Source organism: Schistocerca americana, chromosome 11 (assembly GCF_021461395.2).
Source record: "Schistocerca americana isolate TAMUIC-IGC-003095 chromosome 11, iqSchAmer2.1, whole genome shotgun sequence".
Classification (NCBI taxonomy): Eukaryota; Metazoa; Arthropoda; class Insecta; order Orthoptera; family Acrididae; genus Schistocerca; species Schistocerca americana.
In genome coordinates this window covers 45,144,239-45,164,005 of record NC_060129.1, presented here as the reverse complement: position 1 = coordinate 45,164,005, position 19,767 = coordinate 45,144,239, and the positions used below count along the sequence as shown (strand labels likewise).

General features: G+C 43.7%; 1 protein-coding gene across 1 annotated transcript in view; it reads right to left on the bottom strand.

Moving 5' to 3' along the window:
* The window catches only part of LOC124553222 (zinc finger CCCH domain-containing protein 10-like), a 125,946-nt gene that overhangs the window by 75,148 nt on the left and 31,031 nt on the right, over nt 1-19,767 (bottom strand). The window contains exons 4-5 of the mRNA XM_047127113.1: nt 7,155-7,338; nt 6,877-7,082 (exon numbers count right to left, since the gene is read on the bottom strand). Of these exons, the coding sequence (XP_046983069.1) occupies nt 6,877-7,082; nt 7,155-7,338 (390 nt within the window). The remainder of the gene's footprint in view (nt 1-6,876; nt 7,083-7,154; nt 7,339-19,767) is intronic.

Sequence of the window (19,767 nt, the reverse complement as noted above, 5' to 3'; positions counted from 1 at the left end):
CTTTTGCTTTGTAATAAAAATGAAAATATATTTCTATGCTAAGCTGCACAGCCAATCTGCACTGTAACAGATACCAATTGGTCATATCGACAATTTTACATATGTATACAAACAGAAAGCATTGCAAAGATTTTTATACACTGATTTTATGATAATGTCACATGAATTTTTATAAGTAAGGTAAGATTTTTGCCCCTGTGTTGGCAAGGAGTTTTTAAATCTTTTAGATATTGACATGCACTTTCAGCAACTGTTTCTTAAAAATTTAAATGTAATACTTTCTCTGACCTCAACTCTGTGTGACACTCTTTAAACAGCCATCGACACGGTTACACCACCTGGCATCAAACAGTGGTGCTGGCCATTGCTTGTATGGTACTTCAACAGTTAGGGTCGAACTGTGCAACTGATGGTGCTACTTATTATTCTTCATATTAGTAATGACAGCATGTGACATTTACATCTAAGTCTCAAGTATTTGTATCACAGTGGGTATGCATTTCCATGTCAAAAAGCATTTTGTTCTTGAATACTGAACGTTTCAAACTGACTTACATAAGAAATTTGTATTTCTGTAAAATCTGTAAATGTGCTCACCATCGAGAAACCTGCAATCACTGTGATCGGTTCTTCGACTTTCCAAACGCTGTCACCAGTGCTCGAAGTCGACGGCCTTCCGTATCGATTTCTCTACAGCTGGATGTGGCATTTCATTTGGTCAGTATACTGCCAGAATATCAGGGTAAATCTGTGGGCAATTCAGATATTTTAGCCACAACAATCGGTTTGCCCCACGTACTTCAACTCCAGAGTACATCTCCAGTAACCGCACCATTTCACTCGCACACTGTGGTGACCCCGCAATCCACATTGCAGCAGAACTGCGTCTGCACGTATTCTCTTCTCACAATGCACCCCTCTCGTTTGTAATGGTCTAGGTGTGGGATGACATGTCTAACTTCCTTTTAGATAGCGTGTAACTTAATTTTAAAGTCCCCTCACACACGAGTCTAAGGGCTACATCTCAGTAATCTGCAGGTGAGAAAATATGTTTTTCAATTTTTTTGTTACTCCAAATATGGAGTTATCTTTATGCTATCCTTTCAAAAAGGATGCGGACTTTGTCATGTAAACAGAAGCAGACAGCATGTGGTACAGCTGCACAGCCCAACAATTTGACATATTGATCTTCCTCATTGTTATGAAGTAGTCCATAGTTTTCGGCCTAAAGCCTTACTGTTTATCAGTACTTACCACTTATAATTACGAGATTTCCCGGAGCTTATACACACTGCTACACTTTTTAAATCTATAATAAAAAACTATGATCCCTGACAAACCTCCTGTGTCTGTGGGTCCTCTAGCAATGGCTATGGGAAGCAACTGCAGATCAGATCATTGCAATTACAAATGATAATTTCATAGTAAATGACGATGATGATTATATACTATACACCAAACCTGCTGCACAAAATCTTTATGATTCATCTGTTTGTTCATTCTCTCTTTCTCTGCCCACACACACACTTTTACAATATGCAGCCCTATTTTATTTGTAATGGGATCCTTCCTCAGGTGCTGATGGAAATTATGACGATTCTGATCCTAGCAAATACTCCTCTCATCTTTGGCACACTTGGCTGATTATTGATTTTGTTGATGCTCATCCAAAATGATAGCTCCCATTATTAAAATCACAATTTGCAATGTCAAAAAAGAAGTGGGAGGGTGTAAGAGTGCAGGGGGGGGGGGGGGGGGATTAAACAGAGAGAGAGAGAGAGAGAGAGAGAGAGAGAGAGAGAGAGAGAGAGAATTGCATTCATCAACTCGGAAACATGGGAGAGATTTCAGGATGCATTAGGCTGTTACAAAAAAGTGACAACGAAAACATTACAACAATGGGCAACGACAATGTGAGGAGTATAAGCAAAACGAAAAGAAAATTACAGTATGAGTGGGAATTAAAACCATACCGGCAAATTGATAGTTGGTGCACTATATCACTGCGATATGCCGCTTACTTCATCATTGGTGCTCAACAATCCCTGATACTGTGATACTGTACTTGAAAATCTTTAGAGAACATTTTCTCTTTCCTTATGGCCCACTCAGGCAGCATATTTTGGGAACTTGAAAGGGGCATCTATCCGCTTCTACTCACACAGTTTAAGCCAAATTGGTAAGCCCTGTCTCACGTCATCCTCTCGTGAGCACAGGTGAGATACATATGTCTGAACCCCGGGATCTATCTGTACTAGTTGCGTAAAGCACTACACTTTTCAAACCAACCATGGGTTTGGCCTTCAGTGTCAGACGATTACTACTGTCAGACTATTGCTATTTCTTGTTTACTGTATGTACACACGTAGTAAACAATAGTACAAAATCTCATTCTCTTTCGATGCATAGATAATTGCCTTCCAAAATTTCAAGAAATCAAAACTGCTCATGTTTCTGAGGGTGGCATGAAACAAAAACATTTCAAAACCATTTGTGCTAGTTAGTTAAACTGTGTTATTTTAAAGCTCTTAGTTTAAGCTTTAATTTAATATGTAACACAATAATGTTGTAACATTTGCTTGATTCTACTAAAATCCATTTTGATTTTCTAAAAATGTTTCTTTCACTCGCGTAGTTACAAACAATGGTTCAAATTTCAAGAGGCAGAAAGAATGGGTTTTTGAAATGCCAATCCCTAGAATGTACCTAATAGACAAACTGCATCCAGATGAACTACTTTATCAGATACAGCTTTACTTTCTGTGCATAAATATCAGAAATGTAATCAACTGTGAGATGCTAGTATTGCACATCAGATGGTGAAGGCCACTTTGGAAAGATAACATGCATACGAGTGTGTTTGCAAAATAAAAGTGCACAAATGCAACAATGTATCAGTGCGCTCAATGCTCTAGTGCCACTCCATTTGTGGGCAGTTGAATGTTCTGTATAAGACACGTGCCACATAATGCAACGATAATTGTATCAAATCCGAGTAGAAGTTAGGCTTGAACTACATTTCCAACACTTGCAATGTCAGAAACAATTGCAGGGTAGCCATTACTGAGTACTTGATGATGTGTGTTGTTTTCTTTTTTATTTTGAAATGTGTGAAGAGACTAATCCTCGTCCACAAAAATTCAGTGATCCCTATGACTGTGTGTCAGTTTTGGTTTTGCAGAAATGCAGATCACGTGTACAGGCTATTAACCTGTGAGAGGGAGGTGGGGCTCCTTTCCTCATGCTGCTACTCTCCCCTCCCATTTCATAATTATAGTTTGTTTACACACGTGGCAGACCGCCATTTTCTAGTGTCCCCACTTGAAATCTGTCAGTGTATTTCAACTGGTCTGAAGGATTTACTTTTGGTTCTTCTTCTACAAGAAGTGCCTTGTCAGCTCTATCTGTAGCATTGTCAACTATGAGCACCACAGTATGAATGCCCACAAAAGGTCCTAATTAATATTCTGACGATTTTGAAAACACTGAATTGGGTGGGAAAAGAAAAATAGAAGCTCTCAGTTCACTGTCACGAAAATTCTGCAGTTTCTCAACGGAAACTATTATTTGTTCAAACGTTAAATAGAGTTAAAAAATAGGGTGGACGACAGAGGGAGGGGGAGGGGGAGGGAGAGGTGGGAGGGGGAGGGAGAGGTAGGAGAGGGAGGGAGAGGGATGAGGCAGGGGGGAGGGAGATGAGCGAGGGAGGGGGAGGGAGATGAGCGAGGGAGGGGGAGGGAGATGAGTGAGGGAGGGGGAGGAAGAGGGGGGGAGGAAGAGGGAGAGAGGGGCGAGAGAGGGGGAGGAAGAGGGCGAGAGAGGGGGAGGAAGAGGGCGAGAGGGAGGGGCAGGGCAAGAGGGAGGGGCAGGGCAAGAGGGAGGGGCAGGGCAAGAGGGAGGGGCAGGGCAAGAGGGAGGGGCAGGGCAAGAGGGAGGGGCAGGGCAAGAGGGAGGGGCAGGGCAAGAGGGAGGGGCAGGGCAAGAGGGAGGGGCAGGGCAAGAGGGAGGGGCAGGGCAAGAGGGAGGGGCAGGGCAAGAGGGAGGGGCAGGGCAAGAGGGAGGGGCAGGGCAAGAGGGAGGGGCAGGGCAAGAGGGAGGGGGATGGAGGGGCAGGGAGAGGGAGAAAGAAGGGTAAAGGAGGAGAGGTGGAGAGGAAAGGGAGGGAGGGGGAGAACGGGGCAGAGAGGGGAGGGGGGAGAGGGGAGTGGGAGAACGGGGCAGAGAGGGGAGGGGGAGAGGGACAGTGAGGGGGGCGGAGGTGGGGGCGAGAGGGGGCAGAGGTGGGGGCAAGAGGGGGCAGAGATGGCGGCGAGAGGGGGGCAGAGATGGGGGCGAGGGGTGGGCAGAGATGGGGGCGAGGGGTGGGGGCAGAGATGGCGGCGAGGGGTGGGGGCAGAGATGGCGGCGAGGGGTGGGGGCAGAGATGGCGGCGAGGGGGGGGGCAGAGATGGGGGCGAGGGGGGGCAGAGATGGCGGCGAGGGGGGGCAGAGATGGCGGCGAGGGGGGGACAGAGAGGGGGGCGAGGGGGGGACAGAGAGGGGGGCGAGGGGGGGACAGAGAGGGGGGGCGAGGGGGGGACAGAGAGGGGTGCGAGGGGGGGACAGAGGGGGGCGAGGGGGGGACAGAGGGGGGCGAGGGGGGGACAGAGAGGGGCGAGGGGGGGGGCGAGGGGGGGACAGAGAGGGGGGACAGAGAGGGGCGAGGGGGGGACAGAGAGGGGCGAGGGGGGGACAGAGAGGGGCGAGGGGGGGACAGAGAGGGGCGAGGGGGGGACAGAGAGGGGCGAGGGGGGGACAGAGAGGGGCGAGGGGGGGACAGAGAGGGGCGAGGGGGGGGACAGAGAGGGGCGAGGGGGGGGACAGAGAGGGGCGAGGGGGGGGACAGAGAGGGGCGAGGGGGGGGACAGAGAGGGGCGAGGGGGGGACAGAGAGGGGCGAGGGGGGGACAGAGAGGGGCGAGGGGGGGACATAGAGGGGCGAGGGGGGGACATAGAGGGGCGAGGGGGGGACAATGAGGGGCGAGGGGGGGACAGAGAGGGGCGAGGGGGACAAAATTCAGCTTCAGTAGTCATTAACTGCCACTCTCAGATTTACAAAATTTGAATCTGGAACAGATAAAATGCCAAATTTCATGACATTATGTAACTACCGACAGTTTCTTGTGATGTCCCTAAAAACCACAGGTTTATGTATCATTTTACACTTACAACAAGAAAAACTGGTTTTCCTCAGTTTCTACATTAAATATGGACGAACAACAAATGTGCATGTCAATTACTTCATAAAGCACTCCTAATGAAGACAAATGCAACATCACCGGGAAGTATCTAAACAAATAACTCGTAGTAGAAATGACTAAGAGCCTCTTTTGTGTTTGTGTGTGTGTTACATATAATTACTTTTGAAAACACTCTAATACAGAAACAATCACACTACAACATTAGAATAAAAGCAACAACGGAACTACCTATTTTTTGAGTCTCGAGTATTCCTTCCAATATGAACTCGTAAAAATAGTAATTGTGTGATGCAGGGCTATATCTTTCAACTCATCCTTTCTGCATCTTCAAATTGTATCAAAGACAAAAGAACTATACATAAAAAACACACAAATTTTAATGAAAAAATAAAAAGAGTGTTTTGCAAGATTAAATTAATCTCACAGTAGTTTGTGTTGCAAACCAAATGGAAGCACAGCTCAAGAGCTTTAAAATGACACTAGATCAACACCACAGGGTGACTTTGCTAAATGGGGCAAACTGCCGAAAACAGAGGATAGGGAGCAAAAAATGATCACACAAGCATACAGCCACGAATGTGTTCTGAAGGTGGTGTTCACCAGCCACATTAGCCTCTGTATCACCAAAGGCACGTATTATGCCAGCGTAGGCACATTCACCCACAGTAAGGGCAGGTATGTGTCGGGCACAGAGCGAGGACGACTGACCCACGAAGCGGTTACCAGTAATTACCGTCCACCGAGGTCAAAATGGTGCCGACAATTTGTAGTAGATGTACTCGCAGGTAGGTGACTTGCTGGTCGACAATATTACCTCTTGTACAGATAGCCTCGGCTGCGAATAGGACGATTACAGAAATCCCGGCACCGTGGTGACCCACACGACGACTCTGAGACAAAACCGTCGCCACAGAGGTGAGTCAGGTAAGTGCCGAGGCCTGTACGTGACACAGATAGAGGCAGATGTCGTGGAAAACTTTCCACGGTTATCCGGCTTGCCCCGTGTTGGCGGGCCACCCGCCCGGTGTCGACAGCACAGACCTTTTACCTTCACCTTCAAAAGGCTGTAACTCTCCTGGCAAGCATTTCCAGCATACACCCATAAGACATTTCTCACTATTTGTCCCCTCGCAGATTGTTACCCGCAGTCTGTCCACATTTACCAAATTTGTCCTGCACAGTTTCAATAGTTTTGGAGTTATACCTCAATTTATTCCCCAAAACATAGGAAAAAATTTTCCATTTTTTTATATACGGAAACAAAAACTGGACACAGTTCAAAGCTTTTAGAATTTACAATATTTCCTAACTGCAAGGCGATTGCCAAATGTTAAAAAGTCATAGAAATCTGGGGCACAAAGTTTCTAAAATTAATAACAATCAGTCGATTCGATACGGACTCGCCCTACAGAACAATTCGGAGCAAAACGAGTGGTTGAGGTGTAATCGGACTCCTTCCGAGTGCCAAAAATGCCGACTCACACTCGAGGTACTGCAAACAAATTTCGTACAGTACACAGTCCCGACCGCAACTCCGAAGGTGCGATCTTACAACTAGAGGACCGTGCAAACACCGATACCGGATTCTTTCCAAAAAGGAGCCCCGAGCAGAAACAAGGTAAGTTGGCAGCACGTACCTCAAGTACTGCTCGGGTGCGACGGCAGCGTAGTGTTGCGCAGTGCCATTGGCGATATCGCCGACAGCACCCACCTGCCACGGCGGAGGGGGCGGCGGCTGCCCCAAGTGGTGGTAAGCGGCGAGTGCGGGGTGGTGTGCGGCGGCGGCAGCCGCCGCTGCCGCCGACATGGCGGCCACGGTGCCGGGGTGCGCCGCGACAGAGCCCTGCATCGCCCCCACCCCCCCGGCAGCCGCGGCCGCCGCCGCTGCAGCGGCGGCTGCCGCCGTCCCGTTGCCGGCGGCGGCCGTCCCGGTGGCACTCGCCTGGTGGTGCAGTGTGCTCGCCTGCTGCTGCTGTTGCTGCTGCTGCTGCTGCATGGCCGCCGCGACCATGGCGGCCGCCGCGGGAGAGCTCGCCGCCGCCACCTGGCTCACGTATCCCAGCTCCTCCTGGTACTCGCGCACAGACAGGTGACGGAACCTGCAACCGGTGACTCCGGTAGAGAAACTTCAAAAATTTGCATCAGCAATATATACGAACAGAGATGTGAAACCTGGTTCGAAATGAAAAATTCCAAAATAAATGCTATACTGTGGAGTATAAATCCTTGGCAATGGTTTTGTAAATGAGGTACTGTAGTGAATTCGTAACTGTGTTCAATGCTTCACATGTTTCTCTCAATACTTGCAACAAAATAAATATGAACTACAAATGTTAGTTTAAATAGCAATAGTTGTTACTGACAGCAGCTCTCTCTCTCTCTCTCTCTCTCTCTCTCTCTCTCTCTCTCTCTCTCTCTCTCTCTCGTGTGTGTGTGTGTGTGTGTGTGTGTGTGTGTGTGTGTGTGTGTGTGTGTGTGTGTGTGTGAATTTATCTCAGGATCAATTTCAGTGTCATTTATTTTCAATTTTGCTATTTTTTTATTTTGTCAATTTTGGTATTTGTTTCTAATGTATTTTTTTAAGCAATTAAGTTCCATATTACTGTATAATTTCACCATTTTCTCGTGTTCATTAATTACATTATTAAAAAAGGGAATGATTTATGTTACACCTGAACCTACATCTACCACTATACTCTCCAAACCACCGTGAGGTGCACGGCAGAGACTATGTTCCATTGTACCGGTTATTAGGGTGTTCCCTGTTCCAGTCACGTTCAGAGTGCAGGAGGAACAATTGTTCGAATGCCTCTGTGTGCACAGTAATTATTATAATCTTATCCTCACGATAGCTGTGTGAGCAATGTCTAGGGGGTTGTAGTATATCCCTGGAGTAATAATTTAAAGCCGGTTCTTGAAACTTTGTTAATAGACTTACTTGGGATATTTTACATCTGTCTTCAAGAGTCTGCCAGTTCAGCTCATTCAGTATCTCTGTGATTCTCTCCCACGGGATTAAACAAACCTGTGACCATTCGTGTTGCTCTTAGAATTGTCAAAGCTAACCAGTTAAAGAAAAAATCGCAGTGCCAATTTTCACTGTTTTGAAAGTTTTTTCAAAGAAAGAATTGTCACAATTTCAGAGTTCTCTTCTAATTTGTTCATTTTCCCATTCAGTCAGTATTTTCAAAATGTAGTGACCCCAAAAGCCTCGATACTCGCCCGGATCGAGTCCCGTGTCGTGTGAGGTTGTTTCAGTAGTAGGCGTACAAGAAAGTAGCCCAGATATCGTGCCATTCCTCAGTGGCAGTACACATCCCCATCAGCTGGAAGGATGCTTCTGTTTTGCATGTCTGTCTCCAGTCTCGGAATGAGGCTACATAAAATGTCATTAGATTTTATTTTAAAAACATAGTCTGTGGTACAATGCTTCTTGTAAGCAGTCAGTTCTAAAAGCAAGCTAGGTCTAAGTAGGAGCCAGGGGGATACCCTACTCCACCCCTTTCTTTGTTCCTCAATGTCTCCCATCTGTAATAACTTAAGGCTCTCCCTTGCAGGATCCCAAATGGCCGTGTTGCTTGTGGCCAATGATCAAACAGCCGTTCCAGTGGCAACTGAACAACGTACCTGGATGCCGGTGATGCAGGAACGGACAATAACCTATACGCTTGGCGTGCGATGAGAAGGAGACGCACACAAGCTAACAATGGAGCTCGTGCCATAGGATCTTGTCGAAAGCCTAATACCCTCGTGAAGAACAGAATCCAGCATTTTAAGATACGAAAGCCTTGTTGACCCATAAATCTGGCATCTGTATTCAAGCCGGAGTAGCACAAAGGCCTTTTAAAGTTGGAACAGATGTGCCATGTCGGTTCCCCCACACCTACGGCTGACACATTTAAGGATGTTTAAGGCTTTGAGGCATCTCAGTTTCACTTCTTTAAGGCGTGACAACCGTGTTAACTTCTCATCAAAAGTAAGACCCATATACCTCAACTTTTCCTTAAAAGTGAGAGCAGTGTCCCCAGTTTTAAAACAGGTAAATTAAACAGACAGCGGGAACATTTAAAATCAACAGAAACTGTTTTCTCCAAACAGAATTTAAAACCTGTGGTGTGAGACCATTCCTCCAACTGCCTGATCTTCAGTTAGAATTGCCGAGCATACGAGCAGGTGCACTCCGTGCAGGTGAAGTGTACTCTGCAGCTGACAATCACAAAAGGATACCATTAGTTCTCGGGACATGAGGACTAGCTCCCAAGACGGTGGCTGTGAGCTTCCTCAAAACACTATTCCTCACACTGACATTCAGCTCGGGGTTATGGCGATGTTTCTTGGAGGCTCGTCTGAGAATGTGCCACTGATCCATCAATTCTTTGCTACAGTGTGAGAAATGGGCCCACAATCCACATCTGAACACGGAAGACGAACTGCCTTTGGTAAAATACCGGACATCTGACAATGTATGATGTCCTGCCGCCATCAAGAAGTTGCTTTTCGACTATCTCAAACTGTTGAGATTCGCACAACTCAAATAAGAGAGTAGACCAGTGCACAGATTTGTCACCGTAAAAGTTGTCAGCTTTATTTAAAGCTGCAGCCCGTGGCATTCCAGTGTTTCCTGCACTTTCGACTGAAATATTCATCTCGTCATATTTCTCAATTGATTACTTTTTAATCACCGAGAGTTCACTTTCACACAATAATGAAGAAATTTCACCTTTTACTTGGAATAAGGGCAATGTTTTATCCAGCAATGTCAGATTTCATGACATTTTTGCACAGCAAATGCTACCAAAAATGACGCTCTTTGGAGTGATCTTTAATTTGGTGCAGCAATCAAACTGCATCTTTTGGTAGTACACAAGCAAAATGCGAAATCACCAAATATGGCACTTTAGCTTCACAAACACGCAAACTGACATTACACATGTTCGGTTTGCTTCTGTCGGCCAATCACAGCACAGTACCTGTGATGTAATGCAAAGTGTTTCTGGCAGTAAAATAAAACACTGAGAACATTTATATTTTAACTGTACTGTGAATGGATTTTTTCCTGACAACATGACCTGTCACACAAGTTGGGACCTGTTTAGCTCGAGTGGGCAAACCAAAAGTGCCCTATCTGGTGTTTCTCTTGTTTATACTTGCATATTATGGAGATATCTAGAGTAATTGATGAACTACATTAAAAATATAAAAAAAGACCTGTCATTTTCTGTACAGCTGGTTGCGTAAAACTGTTGAAAAAATTCACATACGTGACTAAAACTGTTACAGGAATCTGGTTTGTTTAGCATCACATACAAAGCCTTAGTTGTTTACACGAGATATTAAATATTATTTTAAGATTATATGCATTTCTCAGAATTGACAAAAATAGTCAAAATCCAATTCCAGCTTTTAATAACTATTGGTTACCAGTACTTGTGAAGTGCTACCCTCAGATTCACAACCAGTTTACGTTGGAACAGGAAAAATGTTAAATTTAGTGACAAGTTGTTAAAAATTGAAGAGAGTAGTGCATGATGCCTTCAATGACTACAGTAGCAGAATATTGTCAAACGGCACTTCACAAAATCCAAAGAAGTTCTGGTTGTATGAAAAGGTTGCTAATGGCACCAAAGTTAGTGTCCAGTCCCAATCGAATGAGACAGGAACTGAAATTGGGCAGCAAAGCAAAAGCTGAAATGCTTCACTCCTTTTTTCAAATATTCCTTTACAAACCAAAACCCATGAGAAATGCTGCAGCTTAATCCTCAGACTACTGAAAAGTTGGATGAAATAAGTATTAGTGTCAGTGGTGTTCAGAAACAGCTGAAATCGTTAAAACTGAACAAAGCTCCAGGCCTCGATGGAACAACTGTCAGATTCCACACTGAATTTGTGGCTGAGTAGCCCCTCTTCTAACTATAATACATCGCAGATCTCTCGAACAAAGAACTATGCACAGTTCCTGGAGAACGGCACAGATCACACTCATCTTCATGAATAGTAGAAGTAATCCACAAAACTTCCATCCAATAACCTAGACATCATTTTGTTGTAGACTCTTATAATATAATCTGAGCTCAAACATAACGAGCTATTGCAAACACAATGACCTCCTCAATGCCAACCAGCATGGATTTTGAAAGCACCAATCATGTGAAACCCAATTCGCACTTTTCCCACATGACATACTGAAAGATTTGAATCAAAGCGACCAGGTAGATGCAGTGTTTCTCAATTTCCAAAAAGCATTTGACTCAGTACCACACCTACACTTATTGTCAAAAGTACGATCATATGTAAAAATTGTGCAAAAAAGAACTAGTATCCTATGGCTATTGTATCAATGAGTCACTGTTGGAATCGGCCAACTCATGCAAATACCTGGGTGTAGCACTTTGTAGGGACATGAAATGGAATGATCATACAGGCTCAGTCACGAAATGGAATGATCATACAGGCTCAGTCACAGGTCAAGTTGGTGGTAGACTTTGGTTTATTGGTAGAATACAGGAGAAGTGCACTCAAGTCTGTGAAAGAGATTGCTTACAAATCATTTGTGTGGCCAGTTCTAGAATACTGCCCTAGTGTGTAGGACGTGTACCAAAGAGGACTAACAAGGAATATTGAACATACACAGAGAAGGGCAGCATGAATTGTCACAGGGTCGTTTAATCTGTGGGAGAGTGTCAGAGATAATGAAGGAACTGAATAGGCAGACTCCTGAAGACAGACGTAAACTATTCAGAGAAAGTCTATTAACAAAGTTTCAAGAAGCGACTCTAAATGATTACTCTCCGGATGTACAACAACTCCCTATGTATCACACAGATAGGGATTGTGAGGATAAGGTTAGAATAATTACTGCCCGCAAACTGGCATTTAAATTATCGTTCCTCCCACACTCCATATGTGAATGGAACAAGAAGAAACCTTAATAGTTGGTACAATGGGACATACCCTCTGCCATATACATTACGGTGGTTTGCAGAGTACAGATGTAGTTGCAGATGTAGATACAGATATAGATGTGGATGTAGATATGACTTGCCTCCTGTATGTGATGATTAGTAACCTATCCTATTTCATAATATTGTTGTTATTTCATCCTGGATTTTCCACTGTTTTTCCACTGTTTAACAATAACTGTAAGTAGGTAACCAAAAAAATATACATTAGTATCTATAAATTCTTCGACTGCAGTAAAACAATAAAAATATGATTGCTGGACAACAGAGATGTGACAACACACCCACACAGACGCCACTTTCAACACAAACTCCCACAGCACCTGACAATGGGAATAAACTCCTTTAAATGTGGCACACTATGCATGAAAAATGTAACTATGAGGATCAGCCAGAAAATAAAGACTGTTTAGTTATATAAAATGGAAAACAATATTTACTAGGAAAAACTATGTTGTTACGTACACGAAGCTTTCCTTCACCTGTCTACCTAATTACCTCCTACATTCAACCTTTTGTTGCAGTGGGTGTGTATACGTGTCCTGCGATGCTGTTCCTCAGGAGCTGTGGACGTGTACACACATTCCACTCGAGTCAAAAGCTACAGACACCTGAATTACTTCCGTATCCTAGTGAATAAAAAGTTTCAAGAATTTATCATACATTTATCACACAACACATGGGCCTCATTGCATGCTATCATTTGCAAAAAAACCTCGTTTCAATGTCTCGAGGCATTTATCAGACACGATGACTGTCACGATTCACAATGCGCAAGCACGCGAACGGGCGTGTTCCACCTGACTGTCCATCAGACACAGCTAGACAGTGACACGAGATATTGTTCTGCTCTCAATTTTAAATAAAGAGGAGGAGATTAGTGTTTAACGTCCCTTCGCCAATGAGGTCATTGGAGTCATAACACAGGCTCAGATTAGGGAAGGTCAGGGAAGGAAATCAACTGTGCCCTTTCAAAGGAACCATACCGACATTTGCCTGCAGCAATTTAGGTAAATCACAGAAAACCTAAATCAGAATGGCTGGGCGTAGGTCTTAGCCGTCATCCTCCTGAATGTGAGTTAGTGTGCTAACGTTGCTTGGTAATTTTAAATAAAACTCCAGTACCTTATCTACATTTATGACCCTGCAATGTATGAACTAAAATCAACCATACACAAATTTTATGCAACATGTTTATACCTCTGCAAAAGCTTTAAAATTTCATGCAATGTTTTACTTAATTTGACGCAGTACAACAAGTACGGTATATAATGAAAAGAAATTCAGTCTTTTATCAAGCGAAGGTATCAAACTGTAAGATGCACAAAAATCAATCTTTTTCACCCAATAGCTTTCTTTAAAACATATGTAAGTATTTCAAAGCAGCTGGCAAGTCCGCACTGGCAGAACTGGGCACCTCGCACCCGACCATCCGTCAAGATATAAAATGCAATAACTCGAGACTGATACGAGATATTGTTCTGCTCTCAATTTTAAATAAAATTTTGGTATCTTATCCACACTCAATTTAATGCAATTTACGAGCTAAAATCAACCGTACGCAAAGTTTACGTGACGTGTTCCAAGTATTTCCTGTCGGCTGGAACACTGCCTCTCAGCGCACGCACCAGCAATACAGCCGTAACAAAAGCCGCCTCAGCACACAGTGCAAAGAGCACGTCTGTAGCAGTGATAGGTTTAAACATTTGTCATCCCTGGCCACAAGCTTCAAAATTCCAAAGTTACACTATTCTGCCATCAGTTCATTAAGTCAAGTGGTCACTGCATTCAAACGAAAGTCCTCTCATACATTTACGGCGTGCAGCTCACTCTACTTTTTCCTTTTAGGGTCAATCGTCTTCCGTAACAGCTTTGCTCGTAACGCTGTGATTGGTGGCAAGAAGTAGCCCTTTTGCAATCAGTGTCTGGTCAAAATGAACTAACCGATTGGAAATCCTGCCAACTGTGGGGTAAGGAGTCTTATTCGATTGCCAAATGTTCGGAAGATGAAATCGGCAGAAATTTTCAGTCAACTGAAAGCAGTGTACGGGGATAATGTAACGAATGAAAAAAAAGTGAGAAATTAGGATATAATTTTCAACAGTGAATGAACACAGTGGACGAACAAATGCGCACAACAAAACTCGGGCTAGACGTCTTATGACAAAAGACCTGAAAATTACAGTTAACAACAGAATCTCGCAGGGCAGGCCGTAACTCTCGACAAATTGCACACTGTTTTGCCATAAGTTTCTCTTTTTTGCTCGGTGAATTTGTGTCGTGACATCTCCGCTACGACAAACTACGTGCAAGACGGATTACACGGCAACCGAGTAACCGACACAAAGCCCGGCAAATGGGATCGGTTTTGCACACTCGATCCGACATCGCACGCACTGTGACGCTTTCTCGAACGGACTGTGTCTGGGGATGAGACCTGGGTGTCCCACATTATCCCGGACAGCAGATGCCGTTCACTTGAGTGCTGTCACCCCTAGTCACCCAAAAAACTAAAAAATTCAAAGCAGCACATACACCATGAAACGCTGTGGCAACCGTCTTTTGGGAAAAGGGTTCCTCTGATAGGTGTTGTGCCAAATGACACTATGATCAATGCAAATTGTTACTGTAAGACTCTAAATTGAAGACTGCAGTGAACATCTGGCTTAATGACTGGTGTTGTTGTTGTTGTTGTGGTCTTCAGTCCTGAGACTGGTTTGATGCAGCTCGCCATGCTACCCTATCCTGTGCAAGCTTTTTCATCTCCCAGTACCTACTGCAGGCTACATCCTTCTGAATCTGCTTAGTGTATTCATCTCTTGGTCTCCCTCTACGATTTTTACCCTCCACGCTGCCCTCCAACACTAAATTGGTGAGCCCTTGATGCCTCAGAACATGTCCTACCAACCGATCCCTTCTTCTGGTCAAGTTGTGCCACAAACTTCTCTTCTCCCCAATCCTATTCAATACTTCCCTCATTAGTTATGTGATCTACCCATCTAATCTTCAGCATTCTTCTGTAGCACCACATTTCGAAAGCTTCTATTCTCTTCTTGTCCAAACTATTTATCGTCCATGTTTCACTTCCATACATGGCTACACTCCATACGAATACTTTCAGAAATGACTTCCTGACACTTAAATCAATACTGGATGTTAACAAATTTCTCTTCTTCAGAAACGCTTTCCTTGCCATTGCCAGCCTACATTTTATGTCCTCTCTACTTCGACCATCATCAGTTATTTTGCTCCCCAAATAGCAAAACTCCTTTACTACTTTAAGTGCCTCATTTCCTAATCTAATTCCCTCAGCATCACCCGACTTAATTAGACTACATTCCATTATCCTTGTTTTGCTTTTGTTGATGTTCATCTTATATCCTCCTTTCAAGACACTGTCCATTCCATTCAACTGCTCCTCCAAGCCCTTTGCTGTCTCTGACAGAATTACAATGTCATCGGCGAACCTCAAAGTTTTTATTTCTTCTCCATGAATTTTAATACCTACTCCGAATTTTTCTTTTGTTTCCTTTACTGCTTGCTCAATATACAGATTGAACAACATCGGGGAGAGGCTACAACCCTGTCTTACTCTCTTCCCAACCACTGCTTCCCTTTCATGTCCCTCGACTCTTATAACTGCCATTTGGTTTCTGTACAAATTGTAAATAGCCTTTCGCTCCCTGTATTTTACCCCTGCCACCTTTAGAATTTGAAAGAGAGTATTCCAGTCAACATTGTCAAAAGCTTTCTCTAAGTCTACAAATGCTAGAAACGTAGGTTTGCCTTTCCTTAATCTTTCTTCTAAGATAAGTCGTAAGGTCAGTATTGCCTCACGTGTTCCAGTGTTTCTACGGAATCCAAACTGATCTTCCCCGAGGTTGGCTTCTACTAGTTTTTCCATTCGTCTGTAAAGAATTTGTGTTAGTATTTTGCAGCTGTGACTTATTAAGCTGATAGTTCGGTAATTTTCACATCTGTCAACACCTGCTTTCTTTGGGATTGGAATTATTATATTCTTCTTGAAGTCTGAGGGTATTTCGCCTGTTTCATACATCTTGCTCACCAGATGGTAGCAGAAGAATATAATGCGGGAATTCTGAAGCTGGCGACCAGATGTAACTAATGTTTAAATTTAGGAGTGATTATTTAGAGAAGTAAAGGAACCTTTAAGTATGTAACAGATTTTTTTTTTTTTTTTTTATCAATGTTGTTTTTCTTTCTGGATGACCTCCACAATGCTGTGTTTCATTATTTAAGCCATCATTGACACAATCACAGGCTTTTGAAAAACATAATTTATGACAGAAGCAATTAACTTTATTATCCAAAACCTGATGCAAAAATGAATAATGGGTGAAACCAATTGCAAATAAGTGATTTTTCATATAACGGTTACCGGTATTGTACATCGGGGAAACGTGACATACCGGTGTGCTTCCAAGATAAGCTCTGGCTTGGGTAGGTAAAAGATCTCTGTAAGGTGTGCCATCACAGAGCAAAGCAATCTGTACAATTCAGTTCTGTAATGTTGTCTAGTGTGGGGTCATCTAGCCTCGCACACGAAAGAGCTGAACAATATGCTACTCAGCACTTACATACTACAGATCTGAAAACTGTGTTCTCAAGATTTTTTAACTATCGAATTGTGTAGGAAGAGAAAGGTAATGTCAGAGGCAGCACATTCACCGGCAAGAACATACTGCTGCTATTAGAGAGAAACAACTAACAACGGTTGGAAGTTTACACAGTGCTTAAAGAATAAAAGAAGACGAAGATCAATTTGGAAAAAGAGTTGATGAAAAGTCCATTCAAAACTCTGGAAAATCACTTTGCAAGTGTGGACCACTTCATTCTTGAACAAAGACATACGATGACTCTGTTTGATGATTATTTGTCAGATTGAAGATTAGGGCGCACACTACACATCGATCGAAATAATGAAGTGATTGACAGTCGAGCACGGGTGCTTCCGTGTGCAGTATTGAGTTCGCTTAGCAGAGTTGTAATAGTCCTCCTACTTTTCAGAGTACTTCCGCAACTACTTTAGGATAGTCTGTCACATAAAATAATGCCACACAGAAAAACAATCCAAACAACAAAAATGACTAACAACTGTTACCTTACGAGCGGCGAACTTCATCTACAACTGAGTGTGACAATTGGCACCCAATGGCGAAGAGAAATATCACAACGGCGAACAGGAAAGAAGGCACGACTGACTTTCTTCTCAGACTTTCTGCTGCTACGGTTGCTTTCTTGAAAACAACTAGCTGTCAATCACTTTCTTATTCTCATCCGGGTACACTAACACCGTTCAGGACCATTAATACACTAGCTGATCAGAAGTATCTAGACAACACTGTGCAAAGGAGAATTGACTGCTAGGCGCCACAAGAGGCGGACTCACCAGTATATAAGAAAGTGAGGAGTGTCTTGCTGTTGGTAGAGAAGCAGTAACACGAGAACGGGTCAGTCACAACAGCTCAGTGACTTTGAACACGGACTAAATATTGGAGTCACCAGAGTAAGAAATCCGACAGGGACGTTGCAACCTCCTAAAAGTGGAAATGTGCAAGAACAGCCACAGCTAAAAAGAGACCGGGCAGATCTCGTGTACCGGCGGGCAGGAACCGTCGAGCACTGCAGAGAGCGACTGTAAAATATCGCACAAAACCAGTGGAAGGTATCTCTCGTGAGTTCCGAACTGCAACCGGCACCCCGGCTAGCACAATTGCGCGTGCCGAGTTATAAAGAACGGCGTTTGTCGGTAGAGAAACTCCCGGTAGGCCACGTATTTTTGTAGTCGACGCTAAGCGACAATCGAGGCGGTATAAAGAGCGACACCACTCGACAGTGGACGAATGGAAGAAAGTAATTTGGAATGGCAAATAGTGCTACAGCCTGTGGCTGTCCGACAGAAGTGTTCGAGCTCGGCCGATACCGGGGGAACGTTAACTGTCATTGTGTGTAGTGAAAACAGGAAGTACAGAGGAGACGGTATCACGTTTCGGGGAGGTTTTTCGCTGTTCGGTAATCATCCCTCTAGTGCGCTTTAGAAAATACTAAAAGCGGAAGGATATGAATACATTTTACAGCATTGTGTACTGTGTCAGTAAAGGAAAAGTTCAGAGACAACAACTGATTGTATTGTCATACAGCAGCATCTGTAAAGCAACGGTTTGCGGACAATACCGTTCTCAAAATAGACCGACCTGCCGAGAGTCGCGACCTGAGTCCCGTGCAATAATTTTGGACACGTCAGAATGTTGACTTCACTCGAGATCCTGGCATCCGACACCACTACATTATCCAGTTTCAGATCTTGAGGAAGAATGGGCTGCCATTCCTCCACACACATTCAAACACCTCACTGAAAGCGCCTGGAGCACCGTTTGACCATCATAAGGGTGAAAGATGGACACACTCCATATTGAAGTCTACTAACTGTTGTCCATGTACTTTAGAATAGTGTTCAGATAGTACACAAGAAGAATATTACAGCCCTTAAGTAGTGATTTGAACTGCACACAAATTACTCTATTCATGTTGTCGGCAGTCATTCATGAATTTTTAAATGGAATTATCTGAATGGTGGATATCTATCTAGAATGTGTGTTGTTTATTGATAGGAATGAAATGTTACTATTCAGGCACTTACTATATCATCTTCAATTGGTTTATAGTGCAGTGGGTTGTTAAATCAGCTTCCCTCAAAAATGAAGATTTCTGAAACCATGAGATTCAAAATGTATGATAAGGATTAAATAACCATCATTTCCTACTAGAACATTATTTTTTCACATTTTTTATTGCCAGTCACAATTTTTTATTTAATTTGTGGCATACGTGACATGTTTTGGGAAACAATTCCCCTCCTCAGTAAGACATTACCTGTATATGTGTGGGATGCATTGTTGTTGTGAGTAATGTGATGTAAACATAAAAAAGCTTTCACGTATCCTGATGTAACTGTTCATCTGAAGCACGGTAAAGTGGTTAAAGGAGAAAAAAGTGGGGGGGGGGGGGGGGGCTGAAGTAGAGGGAAGGGGGGAAGAGGGAAGGAAGGGGGGGGAGGGAGTGAGTGAGGGAGGGGGGGGGGGGGGAGAGGGAGAGAGGGAGAGAGGGAGAGAGAGAGACTATCTGTTTGGTCAGTGCTTCACTTTCAGGACCCTACACATAACAGATCATGACAAGGTTGTAGACTATACCCCGTGCACAAACCATGTAATAAGGAGTCCACAGAGAAATCTGGTAAGAGAATTAAAGTTCAGTGTGAAGAAACAAACTATTCATCAACAGAAGTACAACAAAAGTAATGGAATGCAATCCAACCAGTTCAGGCAATGTTGACACAATTAGATTCGAAAGTGAAATGCTACAAGTAGTAGACGAGTTTTGGTATTTGGGAAATAAAATACTGACTGTTTGTAGCATGGATGGGATTTCTGGAAAAAGAGAAATGTTTTAACACTAAATATAGTGTGTTAGGATGTCTATTTTTTAATGTGTCTGGAGTGTAGCCTCGTACGGAAGTAAAATGTGGCTGCTACAATTACACTGATAGAT